The 27,809-nt window shown below is 38.4% G+C and overlaps 1 protein-coding gene and 1 non-coding gene across 6 annotated transcripts in view; both read right to left on the minus strand.

Moving 5' to 3' along the window:
- Window positions 1–27,809, minus strand: part of HECTD4 (HECT domain E3 ubiquitin protein ligase 4) — a 166,681-nt gene that overhangs the window by 100,502 nt on the left and 38,370 nt on the right. For all 5 annotated transcript variants that reach the window (XM_043901667.1, XM_043901668.1, XM_043901666.1 and 2 more), the window contains exons 2-7: window positions 14,986–15,503; window positions 11,430–11,519; window positions 10,667–10,797; window positions 7,263–7,371; window positions 6,247–6,385; window positions 3,423–3,593 (exon numbers count right to left, since the gene is read on the minus strand). In XM_043901667.1, the coding sequence (XP_043757602.1) occupies window positions 3,423–3,593; window positions 6,247–6,385; window positions 7,263–7,371; window positions 10,667–10,797; window positions 11,430–11,519; window positions 14,986–15,503 (1,158 nt within the window). The remainder of the gene's footprint in view (window positions 1–3,422; window positions 3,594–6,246; window positions 6,386–7,262; window positions 7,372–10,666; window positions 10,798–11,429; window positions 11,520–14,985; window positions 15,504–27,809) is intronic.
- LOC122695808 lies at window positions 6,580–6,687 on the minus strand. The gene has a single exon (XR_006341560.1). It is a non-coding gene; the product is annotated as a U6 spliceosomal RNA (small nuclear RNA).

Below are 27,809 nucleotides of genomic sequence, written 5' to 3' on the forward strand. Positions count from 1 at the left end.
GACTTCTGGGTTAGATATTGATTTCCCCCAGAATTTCTGGAAGTACTGTCCCATTTTTACATCCAGTAATGAGACTGAACAGCCTGGTGTTCTTCTTACACCTCATTACTTGTACGTGATTTTATTTTACCTCCAGAAGCCTTAGAATCCTCTTTGCTCTTGAAAATCTGAAATTTCAAGATGAAGTGCCAGTGTGGACATTTTTCATTCACTGTGCCAAAGACCTTTTAACTAGACATCAGTATCCTTTACTTTGACATTTTTCTTCTATTATTTCTTTGATAATATCTTATTTTCTGTTCTCTTTTGGGAACTACTGTTACTAAGTATTCAGAAGGATTATTCCTTTATGTCTTTTATCTTTTCATATTTACTGTTCTTTATTTGTCCTACTTTCTAGATTTCATATCTTTAATTCTTATTAATTTTTAAAATTTGACAATCATAAGCTCCTTCTCATTCTGAGAGTCCTTTTTTAGTGACATCCTGCTCTGTTTTATGAATGCAGTATCTTCTTATATGTTTCACAGAGTAGTAAGTGCTAATGAGGTCTTTATCTTACTCTATTAGCTGTTTTTCTGATTTCTTTTTCTTATTTTTAGTTTCCAATCTAGAGACTTTCCTAGTTTGTCTAGAGTTTCTCAATGGTCTGCTTTAAAATTTTTTAAAGAACTTTATTAGTGTCATTTTAAAATGTACACAAAAGAAGAAATAGTAGTATAATGAGCTCCCCATGTGCCCAGCTCCTGGCTTAAATAATTATTACTACCTTGCCAAACTTTTAAAATCTCTTCCTCTCCCCTCCACACACAGCTCTCCAAAGTCCTGGCTTTTGCTTGTTTGGGGTGTTTTTGTGTCTGCCCTTTTTTTTTTTTAAAACAGTTCATCACTAGAAAGGAATGCTATGCACATGGTTGGGGAGGCTTGCTTACGAGAAGACATCACTGTGGGTGATTCACTGCGGCAGCAAGTCTTTAACTTATATGAACCCCAATGTCAGTACACTGGGGTCTTTTCTCCAGGGTCATTTGGTTTCTTCAGACAATAAACATCAAGACTTCTGCCTGGGCGGCTGGCATCTGAGCACAAATGTTGTGTGTACCAGGAAAGGAGACGACAGTTCCTTTAACAAACTTGCAGTTTATACCCCCGTCTCACAACGGTTCTGTACCATACCTGATGCCACCAAGCCTTAAGACTCTCTAAGGCTGGGTGTTGGTGAATCATCTCTCTTCCTCTTGGGAATTCCCCTGAATGTATACTCTTAGTTTTGGCTTTCCCCATACTAAAGGACAAGAAGAGACACTATTATCTATCTCCGTCTCCTAAGGTCAGGGGACAAGAGATACTACTTAGAGCTGAGGAACAATAAAGGTTTAACTATAAGTTACAAAGATATCCTCCTCCAAAGAGGAATTACAATGAATCAAATAAATACACTAGGAGGAAGGAAGAAAAAAAGGAGGTGAATTGAGTCAAATCCTCATCTGTCACAACAAAAAACAAAAAACCAAAACACAAACACACAACATATGGAGTTAGTAAATCAAGAAACAGCAATGTAAGCTTTTCACTTAGAGACATGGAAGTAACCACTAGAAGAAGGAAAAGCTCACACCATTAAAGGAACTACCTATAAGGAACATGCCAGAGATGGGGCAAGAGGCTCCCACTTTTCATTATGAGCCTAGATGTACTACCTCAAATTTTAATCCATGTGCATGTTTTTCTTTGACATGATTTTTAAAATTTAACCAAAGCATATCAAGGAAAGGGGAATTCTTTGATGTTTTTCCATTATTCTCAGGTGGTGGTGGTGGTGGTGGTTTACTTGCTAAGTCAAGTCTGACTCTTGAGACCCCATGGATTATAGCCCGTCAGGCTCCTCTGTCCAGAAAAAAGACCTAAATCCTTTAACAAGCTGGTTAAGTTTGTTTGAAAACAATTTTCTTTCTTTTCTTTTTTTTAAAAAGACATTCCTAGTTGTACAACCTCTAGCAGATCAATTTGAAGGCTCACTCTGGCTAAGACATTTTATAAGAAAAGATCATTTTTGAGAATACTGTGAAACTAAATAATAGAAAAAGAACTAATTAGTTCTTTAGAACTAAAGTTCTATTAGTTCTAAAGAAATAATAGAAAAAATGTATACTGAAAGGTTACTAAACTGACAGCTGGCAGGATGGATGACTGATTTCCCAGAACAAGTCTTAACCCCATTAAAGTTTATTAGAAATTGCTACAGTGCCCTTTTTTTCTCCCTTCCCAGGAATGCTAAAATTCTTCCCAGAAGGAGGCTGTTAAATTACATCATGAAAAAAGGTTTTGTTGAACCTGGCTTGGAGCAATTTTTTCTTTTACAAGTCTCTACAAATACTATCTAGATGTCTCAGTGCTGTCCAACAGGACTTTCTTTAATGATGGAAGTGTTATCTTTGACATTCAATACAGTAGCCACTAGCCAGCCACATGTGGCTATTGAGCACTTGAACCATGGCTACTGTGACTGAGCAACTAAAGTTTTAACAGTATTGATTTCTGATTAATTTAAACTCCTGTATAAACTAAACCACAGCTTCATGTGGCTACTGGCTCCTGCACTGGACACGGCAGATCTGGACTCTCACAGTTCCCAGTCTCTCCTCGCCTCAAGCTCCACTCTCTGCACTCATCCACTCTGGCTCACTGCCATTCCCTATAACACACATGCCTGCTCCCACCACAGAGCTTCTGCACTTGTGGTCTCCTTTTTCTAGAATGTTTTTCCCTCCCCTACCCCCAACTCCCTCATCTGGTTAGCTACTACATTTCCTTCATTACCTCAAATTATGTTGTTCATTTATTTGTTCACTCGATTATGGTTAAAGTTCTGTCTCTCTACTACCACTGCTCAACCCACCCACTAGTCAGGATACAAGCTCCATTTGAGCAAGGATCCTACCCCCTTGCCCATCACTATATTCCCACCACCTAGACACCACTGTGCCTGGCTCTCAGTAAACACTTTGCCAATCAATATCTAATGAATGAATGAATGATAGCCTTCCACAGTTTCAATCATCATCTCTCTTGGAGACTCCCAATATCCATCTGTAGACACAATCTTGCTACTGTAATCTAGTTCCAAAGTTCCAGCAAGCTCATGAGCATTTCTCCTTAAAAAATCCCACTGTCTACACATTAACTATTGTTATCTCCATTCTGTTGCTAGATTAACCTTCAAAAAGCCTGGCTTTACTTGTGTCATACAACTCCAAATAAAGAAACCTTCAAAACACATCCAAGAGAAAAACCAATTTTGAGGCAAGAGTAAATACACTGCACAAGTACTCCAAGTTTCTTAGGTCCCTTGTAAACCAACAGAAAAAGAAAGCAAGTAAAAATGTCTCTGCAAAGACACAGAATGAGAAAGTGAAACTCACCACAAGTTCAAAAGTGTCCATGAAGACAGAATGTCCCTTAGGTGTTTTCTCATTCAGGCTGGCAGGAGACCAGATCCAATAGAAGTAAGTGCCATCTGAAGAAAGGTGCACAGTGCTCATAGTGCTGCCAACGGGGAGGTGATTGCCTGGCATTGGCACCACCTGGCATACCTGGACAAGAAAGGGAGGAACATTTCATTAGTGCGACATGTAAATTCTGTTCCTATCAATTCATCAATAATGCCACTAAGTCCAAGAAGAGAAGTCAGTAGGCTTCCTGGTCAAAATAAAACTGACATTTATCTCTAAGAATAATATACGAAAATCACATGACAAATATATAAAACGTCATACAACAAGCCATGCAACATATTAAAAGATCCTTGAGATTAATTCAAATTACATTTTAATAGGAAAAAACGTATTTACTAAACACTTTAAATCTGCTTCGCATGTGTGTCTTATCAAATATTTATTTTAAAAAAACTCTTAGAGAAATAATACTTTCTGAAATTTCCTTAGTAAATAAATTTAAGACTTCATTATATATAAAGGACAGGAACTATATCTTATTCATCTTTATACTCCCAGCACCTAATTTAGAGTCTAACTCAAAAATTAATAATTATGGAAGGAAGCAAAAAGAGAAGGCAAGAGGAAAACAAGAGGGAAAGCAAAGAAGAAAGAAGAGAAAGGCCTCAAAAAAAGAAAAAAAGATGAAGGCACACACAAGCTCCTAACTTAGAACATGAGACCTTATTGAAATTTACCATGTCCATCAGGAAGAAAGAGACAAACAGCCATTCTCTACATTAGACATGAAGGCATGTGTTTCTAATAGCAAACATCCTTCAGTTTCAGTATAATGGATAAGTTCTGCATCATTTCACATTAAATATGCAGTTATATACTAATTTTTATTGCCAGAGAAAAGCACTAAAATAATAGAAAATAAGAATCAAGAAACCTCCTTTTTTTAAAAAAAAATCCAAGAATAGGAGCAGAACTGAAAATTCCCAAATAAAAATAATTAGAGATGGTCAGGTGCCTTCAGGGAATACTAAGAATGACCTTCAGTTACTCCATTTCTTTAGGTGAATCACTAGTTTTCCTCAGGTTACTTTTGACCCCTGAACTCATATTATGAACTTTTTTCCAGACTTGTTATGTCTACCTCAAAAGTTTAAAAAGTCATGGAGTTGCTGTAACTACACTTTCAAATATGCAATGCCAATAAGTCTATAAAGTTAACAGCTACTGAATGGCCTAAGCCACCCCCAAATTGTTCCAATGCACATAGCTAGTTAGTGAGAACACTGCTTTCTTGGACAACAGAGTTTTTACGAGAACACAAGATACTAACATTACTTCCAAGAGTAAATCACGTTCTAAGATTCAACATCTGTTTAATTTCCTAGCTTATAACTCCATTGCAAATAAATACAGGCAGTGTTCTCATCTATCTGAATTACTGATAAGAAATGGAGTTAATATGGCCTCTATTTATTCACTTTTTCATCTAACGATTTCTGAGTACCTCCACTCTGCTCTGGAGATGCAATGGTGAACAACTCCAGGAAAAACACAGCTGAGAGGCAGACGAGAAAAGGTGTAACATCTCACTTAAGCCCTGGCTATGAGTACTCTCAGGGCACTCACTCCACAGATGGCAACTCTAACTGTTGTGTTTGAATATGGTTGAAAGGCAGAAAGCTGTAGCATAAAGAACTCAGACTCTAGAGTGGATGGGTTCAAGTCCTCTTGCTGCCATTACTGTGTGCCAAGATACTTAATCTCTCTGAGCTCACTCTTCCACTGACGTACAAACACTTACTGGATGCTTACAATGTGCCTAGCCTCAGGTGCCTTAACTGTAAGATGAAACTACCATAGTTATACCTCTCAGGTAGGACATGTCAATTGCCCAAACCAGGGCCTGGCACAGAGAGACAGGGTTATTATCATTATCATCAATCAAGTGCTGTGGCTACATTCTAGGGACACAAATATGTCCAAAAATAAAGGTGTGTGTAGTCTTGGCAAGTAGTTCCACACGAGAGCAGGTGATTTCAATATAATGTGGCAAGTGACATCACAGAGCGCTACGAGAGCACCGTGGATGAGCTCAATCCTGGGCACACGAGGATTTTATCTAAACTCACTTCAAAGCTCCCAGGCTGTTTAGAACAAACTGAATAAGGGAAATAATGTCTTTTCAGAATAGATCTAGTTTAAAAAAAAAAAAAAAAGCTGGTATTTATACCATCTTTGACTCTCTAGAATTTTTTTTAAATCAAAAAAGTTCATCGTGGGATGATTTGGGAGACTGCAATTGATGTATATACACTATTGTTACTATGTATAAAATAGGTAACTAATGAAGACATTCTGTATAGCACAGGGAACTCTACTCCGTGCTCTGTGTAGTAACCTAAATGGGAAGGAAATCCAAATGAGAGGAGACACATGTACACATACAGCTGATTCATTTTGCTGCACAATAGAAACTATCACAACTGTTGTAAAGCAACTATAGTCCAATAAAAAGTAACTAAAAAAAAGCTTGTCGTTGGCCTTAGATGCTCTAACAGAGCACATTCACTCAGATCATGTGGGAAAGCTTAAGACACTAGAGAAAAAACAGAATGCCCAAAACAATGACAGTTAAAAGAATGTCACTCCGGCAGGAGACTTCTTCTGTAACATCTTACGGAAAAACCCAAATGAACCCAAGGTATCAACTGTATTATTCCTTCTGATCATGTCACGAACTTTGCTTACCATCTCCAAAATATAAAACACAAAGCCTTGCTGTTCTGTTTACCTGAAGGGTATTCTGGTCAATGACCTGGAAAAGGGAGTGAGGTTTATTGTCAAAAGATACAGGCCGGTGGAGAAGACTGCCACTGCCAAAAGCAAGCCATCCTGGTTCCAGCTCCTCGTTCCGGCAGTACACAAAACCTCTGCGGGGGGAAAAGGTACACAGGCTAAGTCAGCAGGCCAGGTCTGACACCCGACAATGAGCTACCACAGTCAAAACGGTATTCTCCTCCTCATTTCTTTTCTTTTTTTTTTTTTTTTTTTTTTAAAACACAATTTCAGCATTGTGTGCCCAAGGCGAATGTTGGAGGCAATATCTGGATCGTGGGGGGAAGAGCAAAGTATGGAACGCTTCACGAATTTGCTTGTCATCCTTGTGCAAGGGCCATGCTAATCTTCTCTGTATTGTTCACAATTTTAGTATATGTGCTGCCGAAGCGAGCACTCCTCATTTCTTTTCAATGACTAAGTATACAAAACATCTGAAGGAGAATAAACATATTAACTTTGAGACTGACAAACTATGGCAAATATTAATTTCCCACAACAAATTGGAGAGGAGAAAAGGTTGGGGAAACAATCTAATTAAATATACATAAGGATCTCAAACTGTGGTTTCTTTTGGCAGCAATTCATAGATCTTATATCTCAACTGAAAAAAAAAAATCACTGCTGATCCAATGTCAAATCCAAGGACAAAAAGACTTAACTAGAAATATACCCACTTTTGACATGGAGAAGTCACTAATACAGAAATTCTGATCATGGAGGGATTTTTGGCTAGAAGCTACAAACAATGATCTTAGGGCTACCAGACTCAATTTTTATAGAGTCAAAAACAAAGCTGAAATGCATTAAGAGAACCAGGAAGAGAAAGTGGCAATAAGAGAAAACCAGAATCGTAAGAAGTCACTCATATTTGTCTAGTCACTAGTCAGTCTACAGGGAGTCTTCATCACAGATTCACGTAATGAGGAAAACGTTCCAGCCAAATTATTCAGCAAGTTCCATGCAACTGACCTGAGAGTACCATGTAATCCAGACCCCAATTTGCTTACTCCTCTTCCAACTGAGTTAGTAGTATACAGGTAAAGACCATCTGCCGTGAGACAGCGTCCCAAGTCAGCATCTGAAATTGTTTTTTCACAGGTAAATTATATACATGCTTTTTCTAATGAAATTATAAATGTGCTTTTTCTAATGAAAAAGCCATTAGGAGGCTGAGCAAAAGATAATTTCCCACTTTTAAAATAAGTGCTTCTTGAGAACTCCCTGGTGGTCCAGTGATTAAGACTCAATGCTCTCATGGCCAGGGCCCCAAGTTTGATCCCTGGTCTCAGAACTAAGATCCCCACAAGCTGTGGAGTACAGCCAAAAATAATAATAATAAAATAAGTGCTTCAGTGTGACTTCCAGGGAAGACAGCTCGAACCCCTAAATCAAACTTCAAAATATATGTAGGGTTAGGGACCAAGATTAGGGAAAGAGGTCAGACAGTTATTATCAGGAGAATCTGGCTCAGTCTGCCAAAGATTTTTCTTTTTTCTTTCTGAATAGCAAAAATTCATTCCTAGCTCTAATCTGAAATGACTAAGAATATAATACTTTCCCTGAGGAGTGCATAAAAAAAAAAAAGATAGGAGATTCAAGAGTTTGGGACATTTATTAGTTGACTTTGGACCTCTCTGAATTTCAGTTTCTGCAGCTCTAAGATGAAGACAGTATGTACCTTAAGAGTGACTGTGACGGTTGAATGAGACAATATAAGCAAATACCAACTGCTCTCTGGTACAAAGCCAGTGCCCCTTACATGGCAAATGGTATTATATTGATAGACTAATGATAATTTGAACTAGAATCTGCTCCTTGTGGATTTTCCATCAAGAGATCCTAATTCTAAATTTCTGGAGTGTTGTGCTCGGTTGCTTCAGTCCTGACTGACTATTTGTGATCCTGTAGACTGTAGCCCACCAGGCTCCTCAGTTCATGGGATCCTCTAAGAATACTGGAGTGGGTTGCCACGCCTTCCTCCAGGGGATTTTCCTGATCAAGGGACTGAACCTACGTCTCCTGCTTTGTGGATGGATTCTTTTCTGCTGGGCCACTGGGACGCCCAAATTTCTGGAATGACACAGTACAAAAATATAATATTGCTTCTATTTAAAAACAGCAATTATATTTCCCTTTTGGTATATCTTCCCCAAGCTAAAACAAAGTTTCTCTCTGAATGATAGTAAATAGTTTACTAAAACATTCTAGAGAATTTACCTTAAAAAAAGAACATATAAATAAAACATTGTGCTTATTTTCAAAATCAATCCACTTACTATGTTTAAGAGGAGTTTCTTTACTACTTGTCATATTAGAGGAAATTCAATGTCACAGCACTCAAATTGGTACTGAGTATGTGGTTGGGAAGATCCTCTGGAGGAAGGAAATGGCAACCCACTCCAGTATTCCTACCTGGAGAATCCCATGGACAGAGAACCCTAGTGGGCTACAGTCCATGGGGTTGCAAAGAGTCAGACACGACTGAAGTGACTTAGCACACATGCACATACACATGTGACTATCTTAAAAATTCAGTCGACTAATCCAAGACAACTGAGACTTGTTCCTACTGGTTCTTCAAAAAATGGTTAAAGTAGGTCATCATTTAAAAAATACTAATTTCATTCCTTAAACATTTTAACTTACAACTTATAAATAGACACTTATTCACCACTATTCAGATTAAGGTCAAGGCCTTTTGAGTATGGATCTGACAGGGAGTGGAAGTGAAGGGGACAGAACAATAAATAAGATGGGCCAGAGCTGACACTTGCTGAAGCTGAGTGTTTATTATAGAATTTACTATAGAATTCTTTCAACTTCTGTGTATGTTGAATGTTTCCAGTATTAAAATTTAAATAAGATTACTTTTTAAATTTTTATAAGAAAAACATCCTCTAGCCAGAAGCAAAACCAAAGGTACAAGAGACTGAAAGGCATACAGATCAGCTTGATACCATCATCCTTAGTGAGAAATTACATGTCCGTGAGATTGTCTAGGCAAGAATACTGGGGAGGGTTGCCATGTCCACTTCCAGGGGATCTTCCCAACCCAGGGATCAAACCTATGTCTCTTATGTCTCTTGCATTGGCAAGTGGGTTCTTTACCACTAGCACCACCTGAGAAGCCCAAAAGGACTAAAGGAGAGAGTGAAGAAGAGGGTTTTGGTTTTGTATGAATTTGCTTATTTCTGCCCATAATGTTTAAGAACTTCTTGGGCACTGCAGGTTTTCACTTCTCCTGTTGACTCTAATTGAGTCAGTGAAGGTGGTAACTCACATCCCAAAGTCTTGCCTGCTCCTCTCGTCACTTTAACATGACTATCTGGAAGAACAGTGGACCATGAAAAGGCACAGGTACCAGATGAGAGATGCGAGGGTGGCCCATCGCTGAGACTGCACCCCATGCCTGTACAGTCATCTGAGAAAGCGGCCCCCATCCAGAGAATGAAATGAAAGGGTAGGGAGAACAGACTCTGAATCCCACCCTAAATTCTTAGAGAACATCAGTTTCTTAGAGATGTGTTCCATTTCTAAATGAAACGATTTCCTAGGGTTTTTAAAAAAATTCTTACTTTATCAGTTATGCAACATTTAATGATATAATCACAAGTATCAACTACAATAACAAACAGGTTTGGAAGCAAGGCGGACTCCTTGAAAGGCTGCAACTCCAGATGTGGAAGCAGCAGGGCACAGACTATAAAAAGAGTGTATTGGCCTCATGGGTTGTGTGTGCCATGGCATACTGATCAGTACATTCACCAAACGAAGAAACAGGCCTCATTCATCTGGCAAGTCAGTTAACTGTAGGACATTTCAGAGACCTTCTGCCATTTTCGCTGAGATCAGAGTAAACAGATATGTAATACTTGTGAAACTGTGTAAAAACATTTTAATCTCCTTTGTTTAAAGGAGATACTTCACAATTCATGCTCCTTTGAACAATCTTTTTTTTTTTTCTTTTAGGATAAGAGGGCTGACTAACACACACAACAAAATAAATTACTCAAAGAAACAGAATCAGGCAGCAAGACCTGATATTCTACTCATGGATATAAAAATCCAACTTAAGGCTCCTATGCCCAAATTTAAATACTCAGGAATCAATTTAAGTAACTCATGGCTCCTTGGCAGGACTGTATGGATGATCCTTTTCCCTTGCGATAGTAAAACCTATCCATTTTCTTACCTCACTCAGTATCAGCTTTTATACTTTTACTGATAAAGCAGACAATGAACGCATTGTATAGGAAGCTTGAGCTCTTAATTAAAAGGAACACAGAGTTACAGCTAAATTGTTTGCCACGATGATCTAAAACCACTCTTTTCATATCTTAATTTCAATCACAGGACCCAAACCCTTGCATTACCTTTATTTTCAGAACTGGAGCCAGTGTTGCTATCTGGTGCGGGCAGCATGTCTTCATACCCCCAGGATACTATATGTTTGCCACCAAGCAAACAGGAGGGGGATCCGGGTCCCCCTTCCAAAAGCAACAGCCTAAAAGAGGGAGGTAGAGAATCAAAGACACTGACACTATCCATTCCAGCAAGAAGATAAAAGTCAACTTACCATCTCAAAGAGCAGAAAACTACAATAGTTCTACACAAATACTATGTAACTGAAAAGACATTCATGAAACTGATATTTTTACATTAAAAAAAATCATGAAGTAGTGCTTATGTTACAATAAATTTGTAGCTGTGTGTAACAATGTATATATTTTACATGTATACATGTATGAGAGAAAGGAAGGGATAGACAGAAAGGGGTATGAACTAGGAAATACATACAACATTTGGAGTGGTTATCTTTGAGTAGCAAAATTATGAACAACTTTCACTTTTTTACTTTATATCTTAACATATTATCTTGAAATCTACAATAAAAATTCAAGACGAGCTATTGCACTTTTTTAATCCACTAAAATTAAAAAATGAAAAACAACATGCTTTTTTAAGAAGGAAAAAACAAAATCCTTACTTATGATGATTAGCACACTTACTTAAAAACATGAGTCATTAATTGATCAAAAAAAGAAAAAGAGTTTAGCAATTTACTTATTGGAAGAGCTTTAATTCTCAAGGCTTGCTTATGTAGAAGGAGGGTGAGGATCCAAAATGACAGCTTACCTATACAGCACATCGGCTACAGGCAGGGAGCCTAAATCAGTCTGTTTCTGTAATAGATGGACTGTATGAACAAAAGTTTTCAATGATCCCCTAAAAAAAGAGGGAACAGAAAATCAGTGAAATTGAAATGTCAAATAATAAGGTTGTTGATGTCAAGGTTATTAATCACAAGGGACGCTTCCAAAATAAGTCTGTGTCTGCTGAGCAACTGAGCATGTGTGCATGCAGTGCATGTGCAGTCGATGTGCTGCACAAAATGTCAGATATACTCGCCTCTTACCAGGCTGGTTCTTCTTGTATTTGCAAAGGTAAATTATCTTCCCCTAACATGAAAGTTCAAAACAGAAAGCTCAAGCACAAAGAACAGGTGGTGATTATGCCTGGATACTCTTTCAAGTCAATCGCTAGTCTAGAGGACAGATTTCATTGGAAGAGGTTATATTTAAAGTCTACTGGTATTTCCAGGCTTAAATGTTTTAATATCTTTGTTAAGTTCATCCATTTTACATAACATCTCACCAAACCCCCATCACATTAAATATGACCAAAAAGAAAAACATTCAAATAATACTTTGTGCTGAAGGGTATTCCTTCTGCTTCCCCCTGCTGTGAAGTATGTGATTGTAATGCTTGCAGAGCTCACAAAGACCCGATTTCCTTTTGGTTCCAGAGGCTTGAGGCCCTGGGAAGTCTGTAATATGGTCAGCAGGATCTAAAAGAAGGTGCTTTTAAGATGCACAAGACTTACCTGGCCAGATCCCAAGTATAAATCACCACAAGAACATTTCCTGAACTAAATGATCATGGGTATCAGATGGGCTGACTTCAGACTGCTGCCTTATTTCTCTTAGCCAAGGCTTTAATTGCTAGGTATCATGTGCCTAAACCTCACAAGAAATGGAATACCCAACAGAGGATCAAGGAGGCCTAGAGTTCTCCTCTTAATTGTCCCCTTCCCTATCTCTGGTGTTCAAAGAATCAAAACCAAAGAAGCATACTGGCAGGGAGGCAGCAGATAGAGTATAAAAGCACAAGCTGGGAGAAAAGACCCCTAGGCTCCGAAACCAGGCTCTGCCACTCACCAGCGGCGTCATCTCAGTCCTGTTACCAAACTCCTGTAGGTTTTTACTTCATCATCTGTCCAAAAAGGATACCTCCCCTGGGTTACAACGAGGTTAAAATTAATGGGCAAGGGCACACTGGAATATTTAAAACCAGTAAGCCAACTATAAGATATTACTGTCTGCCAGATTCAGATGTCAGGGTAAACTTCAGACTCCGTCCATGGCTCCTAAGCCCCAACACGGTCTGGACCCTCCTCTCCCACCTCCCCTTCTGCCACTGCATTCCAGCCCCCTGCTCACTCTGCTGTCGCTCAGCTACCCCAAGGACAGGAGGAGGATCAGACTCGTGTTGCTTGCTGCTCCCCTTGCCTGGAACTTCGTCACTGGCTTTTTTGTGTGGCTTGGTCTGTGTCAACTGTCTAGGCCTCAGCTCAAATGTTATCTCTTCAGTAAGGTCTTCCCTGGCATCTCTAGCTAATGCCAGCTTCCACCTCCTCTTAAGTTATTCTCTATTAGCAAAATATCCTGATTTGTCTTCTTACTATGACTATCCTTCTCTGGAAATTATCCTATACATTCATTCATTGCTAGTTGTCTGTCTCTCTCTCATGTAAACTTTGCAATCTTAGGGACCATCTACTTTGCTCACTGCTATGTTCCTACTGCCTAGAAGAGTCCCTTGCCTATGGTAAATGAGCAATAATGATTGACAAAATGCAATCGACTCAACTGTAAAATTAGAGATCATGAGTCACCCACCATGAGTCACTATTTCTCTAAGACCTAGCAAGGTTCCTGGCACATCAGAAGTGTTCGATAAATGTTAGCTAGTTAAAATGAATGAATATCTTCAAAATAATTTTTTGGAAACACAGTTCTGTCTTTGAGAGCATCAATCTCAAAAGTTCAATAATATGCTCCTAAACATGTAATTAAAAGAGATGATCCAACCCTGAAAAGCATGTGACTTCTGAGGTAAATAAAGTCCAGATAAGGTGATAATATTAGCAACAGAATGTAGGCACTAAGACAAAAACAACACACACACACACCCAAGAAGAAGAAAATAAAAACACTCATTTCTGCCGAATGGACTTTGGAATCTCAAGTACATGAAGCAATTTCAATAACCATCTGTTGGTTCAGACTAAATTAAAAAGTGAGTTTTATGACCCCATGTTTATTAAAACATCTGAAAGAAAAGAATTGGTAATTATTCCAAACATCCTAAATCTGTCTAAAGATAGACAGAAAAATTTCCCAAAGTAGGACTTTTGTATTAATAACAAATCTATTTAGGGCTTAAAACTGTCTTCTGCATATCCAAAAATTAATAAATAAATCCAATATAAAGTCTTTACAGGGAAACTTATTCTGGCACCACCCAATAATGTCTGCAGAATTAAGCTCATGTCAGGATTTCCACAATCAACTACAGTCTTCCAGGATCTAACACCAGGCCATGACAGTTTGCTCAGGGCAAGGAAACTGACAATAAATGTTGGTGCCATTTTGCCTTAAAACAGCTTGAGGTTGAACCATATGAAGGTCAACTTTGAAGCCATAAAAATAGAGGAAGGAGTCTAAGGACTTCGTAATCCTCCAAGAAATTACCCACATTTGCTTTGCTAACAAAAGGAAGAACTCAATCAAAGAAAAAATTTTGAAGGGAGAGGGACAGATTAGCAACATTAACCTGTCAGACCACGGTCCTAATGGTCCCTAGACAATTAGGTTAGAAGAAAGCAAAGGCAGTGAACCTTTTCTTCACAAATATGTGAGAGGGATCATACAGTTTACTGAGTAGGAGAATGTAAGAAATCCTCTCCTGGAAAAGTAACTCCAAGAATATTTCTTATTGACGGTGTATCAATAACATCAACTTACACGCGAAGGACAGTACACCATTAAATCTTAATATATGTATACATATATACACACACACACACACACCTACACACAAGATCTTTCAATTAGATTGATGGAGTCAAGCATCAAGGTCCAGAAATATAATTTGTGACCATATCTGTGTGACCAAGTCCAGGTGAGTAATAACCCATTCACTCGCTGACAGACTCCTTACAGACATGTGTCACAAAAAAACTTAAAAGCGCTACACATTTTTTTCACTGTCCTTCTGGAAGAAATACAGATATAACATCCTCCACTAACCACTTGATGTAAAAAACAAATCATCTAAGGGTAAGTAGATAACGGCAAGTGTTAATTCTCCATTTTAAACTGTTTAAGCTGTTATCATGATATAACACAAAGTAAAACCTTGAACTTGGGTTCCAGCTCCAACTCCTGGTGCCAAGTTTTGATGAAAGCATCTTAGGCACTGTCAAGGCTGTGAAATTCAATACTGAAAACAAAGAAGGGCTTCTGAATGTTAAGACTTCCATCAAATACGCTTGCTCTCTCATTCACTCACCCAACCTAAGCAGCAGCCGTCACAAGGTCACCGGGGGGGTACCTTTGATTTTCCTTACCTGGCACATGCCAAAGCCACGAGGGCAGCAGCAGCATTTTCTTTTTGCTTATGTGGGATGTGTCGGCCTGTGTCAGAAGTCTCCTCTAGCCAGGAGCACAGCAAAGTTTCAATTCCATTGAGACAGTCAGCAGGCTCCTTGGTCAGGCTCAAAGGCTGGCAGTCGCGAAGGCAGTTCAATAGCACCTCAGCAGTGATGTTACAGAGAGAGGGGTCTATTCTACTCTGGGACTGAATAAGGGGGAAGACCAGCAGGAGCCCCATCCTCGATGTGAAGGGAGCTTGCTCGGGTTGCTGCAACAAGCCCTGGCGTTTGAGCAAGGCCAAAGTTTCTTCATCACCCGAACTCTCCCTTTCATGCTGTTCTTCCAAGGCCAGCTGGCGCTGGGCATTCCACAGTCCTCGCAAGGCATTCAGGCGGTATTCCAGCAGGCGGGCATACGCGTTGCTCTGATTCCCACAAACAGAGCGCAGACGTTCTGCTAATTCCGTCGGGTTCTTGGTCTCAAATGTTAAAATCTAAGGAAAGAACCAGTAGAGAGGAAGTTGGTATGTATCGCTTCCACCACCACTCTCATCTATGATGAGAGTAAATCTATCCGCTGGTATCTAAAAATGGTCCACATCATAGCAGCCTGGATGGAAGGGGAGTTTGGGGGAGAATGGATACTCATATATATATAGCTGAGTTCCTTTGCTGTCCAGCTGAAACTATCACAACATCGTTAACTGGCAATACCCCAATATAAAATTAAAGTTTAAAATTAAAATTTTAAAGTTAAAAGTTAAAAAAATGGCCCATATCAAAAAATCTTTCGTGACCAAATATGAAAATGTGTGCTATAAAGCCAGGCTGCTGATGGAGATTTTCTTTTCTTGGCATTTCTGCTAATGTTACTATTAAAAGTGAGATTAGAACCTGAATCATGAAAATAGTTAAATATGGAAGCCAAAGTTAATTTGAATAACTTATCTTAGAAAGCTGAGGCATAAATATTTCTTTTTTTTTTAATATTTCTTCAATCAATTTATAAATCTGTCTCTAACTTCTACTACCAATTAGATTTTCAATGAAAACAGAACAAGTTTCACCTTCAAAATCTAAAATACCTACTAATAAATGACTGTTTATTATTCTCTCCGTTTGAAGAGCATTCCATTCTTGCTACTGTTAATCCATTATTTCAATTGGTGACATTGTATATAGATATATACAGTTCCCATTGATAGTAGAACCACCACTATTTTCTTTCCAAAAACATACAATTATCAGGAGACCTCCTTGAGATTCTCAGCAGCTGGGGAAATAATAAAACCTCAATCAACTAAGAAACAGATACTAAGATTAAGAATCAAACTGAATTTATGATGCAAAGAGTTTATACACAGAAGTTTGACTAAGTTAAGATGAATAGACTGTTATAACCAACAAATAAAGGCAGGCACTCCTGAAGCAAGCATATTAAAATAGATTATCAGCCACCAGAGGTGTCTGGTTCTCAGTAGACCAGAAAGTCAGAGTGAGAAGAGGCTTGGAACAAAAGCAAAGAAAATTCTGTCAAGTCATTGGCACTGGCATTTTAAAGGGTCATCAGTTCAGTTCAGTTCAGTCGCTCAGTCGTGTCCGACTCTTTGTGACCCCATGAATTGCAGCACGCCAGGCCTCCTTGTCCATCACCAGTTCCCAGAGTTTACTCAAACTCATGCCCATCAAGTCAGTGATGCCATCCAGTCATCTCATCCTCTGTCATCCCCTTCTCCTCCTGCCCCCAAATCCCTCCCAGCATCAGGGTCTTTTCCAATGAGTCAACTCTTTGCATGAAGTGGCCAAAGTATTGGAGTTTCAGCTTCAGCATCAGTCCTTCCAATGAACACCCAGGACTGATCTCCTTTAGGATGGACTGGTTGGACCTCCTTGCAGTCCAAGGGACTCTCAAGAGTCTTCTCCAAAACCACAGTTCAAAAGCATCAATTCTTCGGCGCTCAGCTTTCTTCACAGTCCAACTCTTACATCCATACATGACCACTGGAAAAACCACAGCCTTGACCAGACGGACCTTTGTTGGCAAAGTAATGTCTCTGCTTTTTAATATGCTATCTAGGTTGGTCATAACTTTCCTTCCAAGGAGTAAGCGTCTTTTAATTTCATGGCTGCAATCACCATCTGCAGTGATTTTGGAGCCCCAAAAAATAAAGTCTGACACTGTTTCCACTGTCATTCTATTTTGCTCATAAACTGCAAAATCCTTTTCTTAACCTCAAATTTTGCCCTTACATCCTGTAACTGCCTAGCTTAGCTATACACGCAAGCCACTAAACTAAAAAATGTGCAGTTTAAAAAAAATTCTAATTCAGAAAATTAACTACATATGTATCTCATTTAACTGACTTAAAAAAATAGTCAACCCAATTAAAAGCAACCAACTCAAACTTCAGTGCCAGTGTGTCAGATCAGAAATAATATCCAAATGCCATAACATTTCAACCAACAACTTAGCAATAAAAAGAAATGAACAACTGTTCCCCACAACCTCAGTGAATCTCAATGGCATTTAGTTGAGTGAAAGAAATCAATTTCAAAGGTCCCATCTGCATGATCCTATTTATTACTTTCTGGGGGAAAAATGTACAGTGATTAAAAAAACAGATCAATGGTTGCCAGAGGTTGGGGTACACGCAGGGTGTGACAATTTAGGGATAGTACAAGAAGGTTCCTGAAGACAAACTGTTCTATATCTTGGGCAGCACTGGTGGTTACATGAATCTTACACGTCCTAAGTGGTTGCATGAATCAATACAAGTGCTAAGTGGTTCAGTTCAGTTCAGTCGCTCAGTCGTGTCCGACTCTTTGCGACCCCATGAATCGCAGCACGCTAGGCCTCCCTGTCCATCACCAACTCCCGGAGTTCACCCAAACACATGTCCATCGAGCTGGTGATGCCATCAAACCATCTCATCCTCTGTTGTCCCCTTCTCCTCCTGCCCCCAATCCCTCCCAGCATCAGGGTCTTTTCAAATGAGTCAGCTGTTCGCATCAGGTGGCCAAAGTATTGGAGTTTCAGCTTCAACATCAGTCCTTCCAATGAACACCCAGGACTGATCTCCTTTAGGATGGACTGGTTGGATCTCCTTGCAGTCCAAGGGACTCTCAAGAGTCTTCTCTAGCAACACAGTTCAAAAGCATCAATTCTTCAGTGCTCAGCTTTCTTTATAGTCCAACTCTCACAACCATACATGACCACTGGAAAAACCATAGCCTTGACTAGACAGACCTTTGTCAGCAAAGTAATGTCTCTGCTTTTTAATATGCTCTCTAGGTTGGTCATGACTTTCCTTCCAAGGAGTAATGCTGGGCTGGAGGAAGCACAAGCTGGAATCAAGATTGCCGGGAAAAATATCAATAATCTCAGATATGCAGATGACACCACCCTTATAGCAGAAAGTGAAGAAGAACTAAAGAGCCTCTTGATGAAAGTGAAAGAGGAGAGTGAAAAAGTTGGCTTAAAGCTCAACATTCAGAAAACTAAGATCATGGCATCCGGTTCCATCACTTCACAGCAAACAGATGTGAAAACAGTGGAAACAGTGACTGACTTTATTTTTCTGGGCTCCAAAATCACTGCAGATGGTGCTTGCACCAATGAATTTAAAAGACGCTTAATCCTTGGAAGGAAAGTCATGACCAACCTAGACAGCACATTAAAAAGCAGAGACATTACTTTGCCAACAAAGGTCCGTCTAGTTAAGTGATTACATGAATCAATATATGTGCTAAGAGTCATAGAACTGTACCTTCCCCCCCAAAAAATGTCAATTTTACCATACAATAATTTTAAAATAAAAATTTCAAAAGTTCTAACCAGGCAATAGTTGTATTCAACTAGGTATCATTGGGTAAAGCTATATTGCAAATCATATTATTAAAAATAAGAACTAGGGACATTTCTATTTAGATTTTACTAAAGAGTATCAAACAGATAATGATTATAATGTCCTTTACCATCAAGTCATACAAATTTCATCATCCCACCCTTTTGTCTAGATTCAAATACAAATTACACTTTTATTTTTCACAAATGGTAGCAGATAAAATAACTACAAATTCCTTTAGAAAGGATCACATTTCAGAGATGACCATCTACCCTGAAGTAATCATACTTAAGGAAGCTAGATTGCCTTTTTTTTTTTTTAAGATCTCCCCTCAAAAAGTCAGTAACCAGTTTCCACCATTATGGTCAACAATCAAAGATTGAGATACTTTTAATGTGGAAAACCATTGAATTTTAAATTTGGTCATCTCAAGTTATGAAGATCTAAACAAATTTTGTTACATTTTTTAAAAGTTTTTCAATATTGATTTTGTGATTTCTACCTAGTACAACCCTTTGATACACAATACATATGCGCTCCAAATACACTTTTACTTATGCTACACTGAGCAGCTACTTATGTTATATGAAGCAACTCCTGAAAAATTCAATATAGGCTTTTATTGGACACAAGAATCAAGCAACAATTCAGTATCATTCAGTTCAGTCACTCAGTAGCGTCTGACTCTTTTCGACCCAAGGACTGCAGCCCTCCAGGCTTCCTTGTCTATCACCAACTCCCGGAGCTTGCTCAAACTCATGTCCATCAAGTCGGTGATGCCATCCAACCATCTCATCCTCTGTCGTCCCCTTTGCCTCCTAGCCTTCAGTCTTTCCCAGCATCAGGATCTTTTCTAATAAGTCAGTTCTTCACATCAGGTGGCCAAAGTATTGGAGCTTCAGCATCAGTCCTTCCAGTGAATATTCAGGACTGATTTCCTTTAGGATTGACTGATTTGATCTCCTTGCTGTCCAAGGGACTCTCAAGAGTCTTCTCTAGCAACACAGTTCAAAAGCATCAATTCTTCGGTGCTTAGCTTTCTTTACGGTCCAACTCTCACATCCATACATGACTACTGGAAAATATAGCTTTGACTAGACAGGCCTTTGTCAGCAAAGTAATGTCTCTGCTTTTTAATATACTGTCTAGGTTGGTCATAGCTTTCCTTCCAAGGAGGAAACATCTTTTAAATTTCATGGTTGCAGTCATCATCTGCAGTGATTTTGGAGTCCAAGAAAATAAAGTCTGTCACTGTCTCCATTGTTTCCCAATCTGTTTGCCATGAAGTGATGGAATGATCTTAGTTTTTTGAATGTTGAGTTTTAGGCCAGCTTTTTCACTCACCTCCTTCACTTTCAATTTAGCTCCTTTTTGCTTTCTGCCATAAGGGTGGTGTCATCTGCATATCTGATGTTGATATTTCTCCTTGCAATCTTGCTTCCAGCTTGTGCTTCATCAAGCTGGGCATTTCACATGATGTACTCTGCATTTAAGTTAAATAAGCAGGGTGACAATATACAGCCTTGATGTACTCCTTTCCCAATTTGGAACCAGTTCATTGTTCCATGTACGGTTTTAACTGTTGCTTCTTGACCTGCATACAGATTTCTCAGGAGGCAATTAAGGGCTTCCCTGATAGCTCAGTTGGTAAAGAATCTGCCTGCAGTGCAGGAGACCCCAATTCAATTCCTGCTGGAGAAGGGATCGGCTACCCACTCCAGTATTCTTGGGCTTCCCTTGTGGTTCAGCTGGTAAAGAATCGCTGGCAGTGCGGGAGACCTGGGTTTGATCCCTGGGTTGGGAAGATCCCCTAGAGAAGGGAAAGGCTACCCACTCCAGTATTCTAGCCTGGAGAAGTCCATGGGGCTGCAAAGAGTCAGACACAACAGAGCAACTTTCAATAAGATGGTCTGGTATTCCCATCTCTTTAAGAATTTTCCACAGTTTGCTGTGATCCACACAGTCAAAGGCTTTTTAGCATATTCAATGAAATAGAAATAGATGTTTTTCTGGAATTCTCTTGCTTTTTCTATGATCCAGTGGATGCTGCCAATTTGATTTCTGGTTCCTCTGCCTTTTCTAAAGTAACATTAAACTTAACTATTTACTTTTATTACTAAGTGCTTCTGAAATCTGTTTCTTCATGGTTCATAAAATGATGTATATGGCAGAATCTGAGGTTAACTTCAAATATTAAGATTATCTGAAAAAATGCATACTATACTTCTGCATTTTTCTGATGGTTCTATTTTTTATAAGCACTTTAGTTATATTTTTAGCATTCCACTTGAAAGACAAATATTCTGAAAGGATTTGAGTTATAATTAACCAAATAATACATAATATACACACTTAAGTGACTGTTATGTTTATTGATTTAGCAGTATCTAAAGCACACTATGCTTTCAGAAATCCATTAGATTACTCAGCATTATCCATTTCAATGGCCTCTTATGAAAACTAAGAACTGTCTGATATGCTGCTGTTTTTAAGAATTCTAAAGTTTGAAAGTCATGGCCTAAATCATTTTATAAAGAGAAAGAGATCATACCTTTGGGTTTTAGTGAGTCAGCTATGGAGGATCTATTCTGGTACTTATGAATATTAAATAATTTGTCTCTGATGTTCATATAAAACCACTACTCTTAGTTATGGTTCTTAATTAAGAAGATAAAAGACCAAAATATCATTAGAAAATCAATTTTTTTTAAAAAAAGGAAAAAGGCTATTTAAGGAAAAGGGAAGATCCCTGACACCTTTAATCAGAATACAGGTTTACTAACTGTACTTTGGTGACAACGCTGTAGTTACCAAATTATTAAGGGAATGACACTCAAAATATTAACTCAAAGTCTTAATGTAATTTTTTCATCATACATGACATACATGTTTTGAAGCTAAAAAACAATCATTCTGGAATGCTAAGAGAAAGGAGGCAAAATATTCTTTACCATCCATATCTAGCTTTGAACAAGACTCCAGTATTCGACAGAAGAGTTAGAGAGGATTGTATCATTTTAACAAAGTTTTTTTCATTTGGAAAACACAGAACATATACCTACCAGTCATGATGCGAAATGTAAAATGTTAACATGCATTTCAAGTAAATATGGTAGGGATAATAAGCATACAGAGGCTTTTTGGGTAATAGAAAATATTATATATATACATTAGGAAATTAACTAGTCTAATAAATCAGTAGAAAAATCAAGATTAGGGAATGAACTACTGTACTCTCCTAAATGTGAATCTCAATTTCCATCTACTTTGCTGTTCAGAATACTAGAGATGTAATTCTCTAAAAAGGTCAGGATGTAGCTAAAACATATATAATCTCCTACCACTGAAAGAAACTGAAAGCAAACCCATTTCTAAGAAATTATCCGGAAGAAACATTCCAGAAATAAAAACAAACAGAGAGATTTGCACTGCAGTCTTATCACAGTGGAAAAAGTAGAAGCAATCTCAATATTCAGAAGTGTTCAATTAAATTATAACATATCATAATGGAGTATTGTGGAATAAATTTAAAATAATTAAAACTATACAACAATAAAAAGCAGTATAAAAATTGTATATGCCCTATAATAAGGTAAAACATACTTATTCAATTTTGAAATGTCATTAATATTTGAGGTAATATAAACAGGGGGTTTTTTTTCCTCTATTAAAAAAAAAAGAAACTGTGATGACAAGTTAAATAGTTTATATTGAAGAACAGCAGTCATAACTAGAGCTGGTATTTTACAGCAGCAAACATTGTCTTTAATAACTCCTAGTCAAACAAACGATGACACAACTGATATAATCAACATTCGGGGGATGTATCTGACAAAGCACAAGCATAAGGACCACAGGGAGTGTTTTCTTTAAATCAGTTCATTAGTCCCATCTATTGTACTTCAGCAGAAGGTTTTCTCACTGTAGGGCTCATTAGGTGGGAAGACTGTGGTGGGATGGGGGAGACCACCACAGATGCTGCGAACTATCAGTGAACAATAAAATACTTCAATCTCCAAAAAGAAATGAGATTTAAAACTCAGGATCAAAAAAAAAAAAACTCAGGATCATGGAAGCTCCAAATAAATTATTACACTCCCTAGTATGAATAAATTATTATACTCCCTAGTATGGTTCATTAACTGATTCAATTCATTTTATGAACCTGTCAGCATAAAATGAATTTATACCTGAATTATTCCAAAGCAGATTGAACTGGCCCGACTTGCAACCCCAGGACAAAACTTTTCAGTAGAGTCTATAGAATGCCAAAATTCTCTCAAATGTTAGAGTGAGTTTTTAAACCCTTTTACAGATTTTCCTACAATTTTTTTTACATTATGAAGATGGCAGTCATGGTCAAATTGAATTGCATCTGGCAACTTAAAGATCAGAAAGATTTCATGTGAACCAAGTAAATGAATCAAGAATGAAAGGATGGAACTCTATCTCTAATACAAAAGCCTAAATCAAAAGTGGATCCGTTATCAATTAAATTAGACCCTGAAGCTGCATAACCTTATTCAGTCTTGTATGTATTCAAACTTGCATCAGCATCTATTTTTTAAAATGGTCTTAACTGATAACCACGGCTAAATTTCACACTTTAATTCATGAGTTTTAGCCCTTAGCCTGGTGCCAAAACTAGGAATGGACTCTGCCTTGTTACCAGGCTAATTAGCTTTGGCTCAGTTCTGGGACTCCAGCACGCGGTGATTTCTCCCAAATCCCTGTATAAACTGAGAGCAGTTTTTATTGAGAGCACAACTGTTAGAACTTTGAGGACTCCTAAATATAAGAAATCACTGTTCAAATTCTTTTTGCATAAAAGTTTCATCTTATCCTAATCCCTGTCCAGTTTTCATCTCTGTCATGTTCTATGACCAGGGTTCTATTTTTCCATCTCCCTGCTAATGTGGCCTGAATGTCCTATACCACTAAGTTTAAATCTTACCTATCATTCAGAACTCAGCTCTGCTCCACCATCAACTCTGAAACACACTTTTCTTCCTCTCACTCTCCTTCCAAGAATAACCTTTTATTATTAATTGCTTTATAAGTTTTGTTGCTAAGTCGTGTCCAACTCTTGTGACCCCAGGGACTATAGCCCACCAGGCTCCTCTGTCCATGGGATTACCCAGGCAGGAATACTGGAGTGGGTTGACATTTCCTTCTCCAGGGGAGCTTCCTGACCCAGGGATCAAACCTGAGTCTCCTGCATTGCAGGCAGATTCTTTACCTACTGAGCCCTCAGGGAAGTCCCAGATAACCTTTTGGTATTCCCATATTATCTAGGACATACCTCTATCAAAGGGTCAGATACAAACTCTAAGAGAAAATGTGTCTGCTATTTCAACAGAGGTATCAAAGATTTGTTTTTTAATATTTATTTTTATTTATTTATTTGGCTGCAGCTCATTGCAGGCAAGCGAGACCTTTAGCTGAGGCATGGGAACTCAGTTGCGGCATGTGGGATCTAACTTCCTGACCAGGGATGGAACCCTGCATTGTGAGCATGGAGTCTTAACCATTGGGCCACCGGGGAAGTTTCTCAATGAATTTTTTTTTCTCCCTATACCACTTCATATTACTGTGTTTTTACATCTTTAACCTTGTTTTTAATGGAGGATAATCGCTTTCCAACGTCGTGTTGGTTTCTGCTGTACCGCAGTGTGAAGCAGCTGTAACTGCACATATCCCCTCCCTGCTCAGTCTCCCTCCCACCCCCATCCCAGCCTCAACGATTTGGTTTTGATAAATGATGATTTTCAATACATGATGTCCATGAAGGAAATGTAGTGAGTGGTATGTAGAGTGACTCTTCAAAGTTGATCTGAGGCATAGAGTCCAAATCTAAAAATTTCTCCATGTTACAAAATCATTTTTTTTTTTACCAAAGTCTTGACAAAACCAATACAAATCATCCTTCTATGCTTAGTAATCAACAGAGTAAAATTCGGAGAAAGATGTAGAAATGAACTCTCAAAATGGTTTCAATGCTATTATAAATTTTATTATTTTTCTATTTAAAGAAAAAAGATAATTATGCAAAGACTAACTTTACTTGTTATTGCTTGAATTACATATTTAATGAAAAGACTATTGTGTGACACATTCACCAAATGCTTAGCATAAATATCTTAGTAAGAAAGTCACTGATGACAATTTAAAAATACAAAAGTATAACAACTTGAAAAAGGAAATTATGCAGCCCCCAAGATGTGTAACACACTCTACTATAATGTTATTTAAATCTGTACCCCTATTTCAACTGTGAACTCTGAAAGAGGGAACCATGTCTTATTCATACTTGTATCAGTGTCTGGCACATAAGTGTTTGATAAATTAATGAATGAGAAGATACATAAATTCCAAGAATAATGCTCTTAGGATGTACAGCTGGTTCCCACTGTTACATCTAAGTAACCTTCCCTCATTTGGACTAATCATATTTCTGCCTCCTGGAGCAATGGAAAACAACTCTTCCTCTTCCATGTAAGAATCTTTTAATTAGATGAAGAAAATATATGTGACAGAGGAAGGAACATGAGGTACGAGTTAGGGTAGCTGCTCTCAACCCTGCCTAAACATTGAGAACTGCCTTGAGAGCTTTCACATAATATTTAATGGGCCCCACCCCAGCCCGATTAACTCAAAATATCTAGGCATTTGTTTTGCTTAACTCCACAGATGAATGAGATATGCAGCCAAGATTACAAACCACCGAGTTAAGGAAACTAAGTTCTAGCTGAGTCTCTGCAAATAATTCTCCACTTAGCCATTTTACTTAAATTCTCTCAGTCTGTGTTTCTATATTTATAGAAATGAGGGGTTTACACTGTTAAGATCAAAGGAAGAGACTGCTCTGAAAAACCTGAAATCTGATGGAACCCTGATCTAGAAGTGAGATCCAGAGATAAAGTTACAGGAAATTTACAGGACGAAAAAAACATGTTAAACTATACCAGGCAGGTTCAATAAGCATAAACTCAGCAGTGGCCACAGGACTGGAAAAGGTCAGTTTTCATTCCAATCCCAGAGAAGGGCAATGCCAAAGAATGTTTAAACTACCATACTATTGTGCTCATTTCACATGTAGTAAGGTTATGCTCAAAAATCCTTCAAGTTAGGCTTCAGCAGTATGTGAACCGAGAACTCCAATATAGAAGCTGGGTTTAGAAAAGGCAGAAGAACCAGAGATCAAATTGCCAACATTCCTCAGATCATAGAGAAAGCAAGGGAATTCCAGAAAAACATCTACTTCATTGACTATGCTAAAGCCTTTGACTGTGTGGATCACAATAAACTGTGGGAAATTCTTCAAGAGATGGGAATAGCAGACCACCTTACCTGTCTCCTGAGAAGCCTGTATGCAGGACAAGAAGCAACAGTTAGAAGCAGACATGGAACAACACACTGGTTCCTGATTGGGAAAAGAGTACAGCGAGGCTGTGCATCGTCACCTTGCTCACTTAACTTCTATGCAGAGTACTTAACAAGAAATGCCAGGCTGGAGGAATCACAAGCTGGAACCAAGACTGCCAGCAGAAATATCAACAACCTTCGATACGCAGATGATACCACTCTAATGGCAGAAAGTGAAGAGGATCTAAAGAGACTCTCGAGGATGAAAGAGGAGAGTGAAAAGGCTGGCTTAAAACTTAACATTAAAAAACTAAGACCATGGCATCTGGCCCCATCACATCACGGCAAACAGATGGGGGAAAAGTGGAAGGAGTGACAGACTTTATTTTCTTGGGCTTCAAAATCACTGTGGATGGTGACTGCAGCCATGAAATTAAAACATGCTTGCTCCTTGGAAGGAAAGCTATGACAAACTCAGCATACTAAAAAGCAGACATAGCACTTTGCCAACAAAGGTCCACATAGTCAAAGCTATAGTTTTTCCAGTAGTCATGTACGGTTGTGAGCTGGACCATAAAGAAGGCTGACCACCAAAGAATTGATGCTTTCAAATTGTGGTGCTGGAGAAGACTCTTGGACACAGCAAGGAGATCAAACCAGTCAATTCTAAAGGAAATCAACCTTGAATATTCATTAGAAGGACAGATTTTGAAGTGGAAGCTCCAAAACTTTGGCCACCTGTGAAGAGCCAACTCATTGGAAAAGACTCTGATGCTGGGAAAGACTGAAAGCAAAAGGAGAAAGGGGTGGCAGAGGATGAGATGGTTAGATGGCATCACCAACTTAATGGACATGAATCTGAGCAAACTCCAGGAGACAGTGAAGGACAAGGAAGCCTGGCGTGCTGCAGCCCATGGGGTTGAAAAGAGTCAGACACAACTTAGCGACTCAACAAAAATACCAAAGGACACTCAACAGCACAAAGAACCAACTTTCTTCAAATAAACTGTAAGACAAAGGAAGGAAAAAAAAAAAAGAGAAGTAACATGTAGTTTAAAAACATCAACCTGGGACTTCCCTTGTGGTCTAGTGGGTAAGACTCTATGTTCCCAATACAGGGGGCCCAGGTTTGATCCCTGGTTGGGGAACTAGATCCCACAGGCATGCTGCAACTATGAGTCCACATGTGCAACTAAGACCCGGCACAGTCAAAGTAAAATAAATATTTTTTAAAAAATCAACCAATGTCATTGTGTGTCCTATTCATATCCTGATTCAAACAACCAATCTTTTTAAAAATATTAGCACAATCATAAGACAACTGGAAATGCAAATGCTGTCTATATATTTAATTATATTTTAAAAAGTTAAAGATATGAAAGATTATGATTATGTTTTTAAGGATTCCTCACCTCTTTAGATACATACTGAAATACATATGGATAAAGTGATGGGATGTCATGAATTTACTTTAAAATAATATGGGAATAATATGAGAAAGAGAGAAAACAGGTGGCTGTATAGCTGAAAGAAGATTGGCTACATGTTGAAAATTGGTAAAGTTGGTGATAGGTACCTAAGGGTTTGTTA

Source organism: Cervus elaphus, chromosome 5 (assembly GCF_910594005.1).
Source record: "Cervus elaphus chromosome 5, mCerEla1.1, whole genome shotgun sequence".
NCBI lineage: Eukaryota > Metazoa > Chordata > Mammalia > Artiodactyla > Cervidae > Cervus > Cervus elaphus.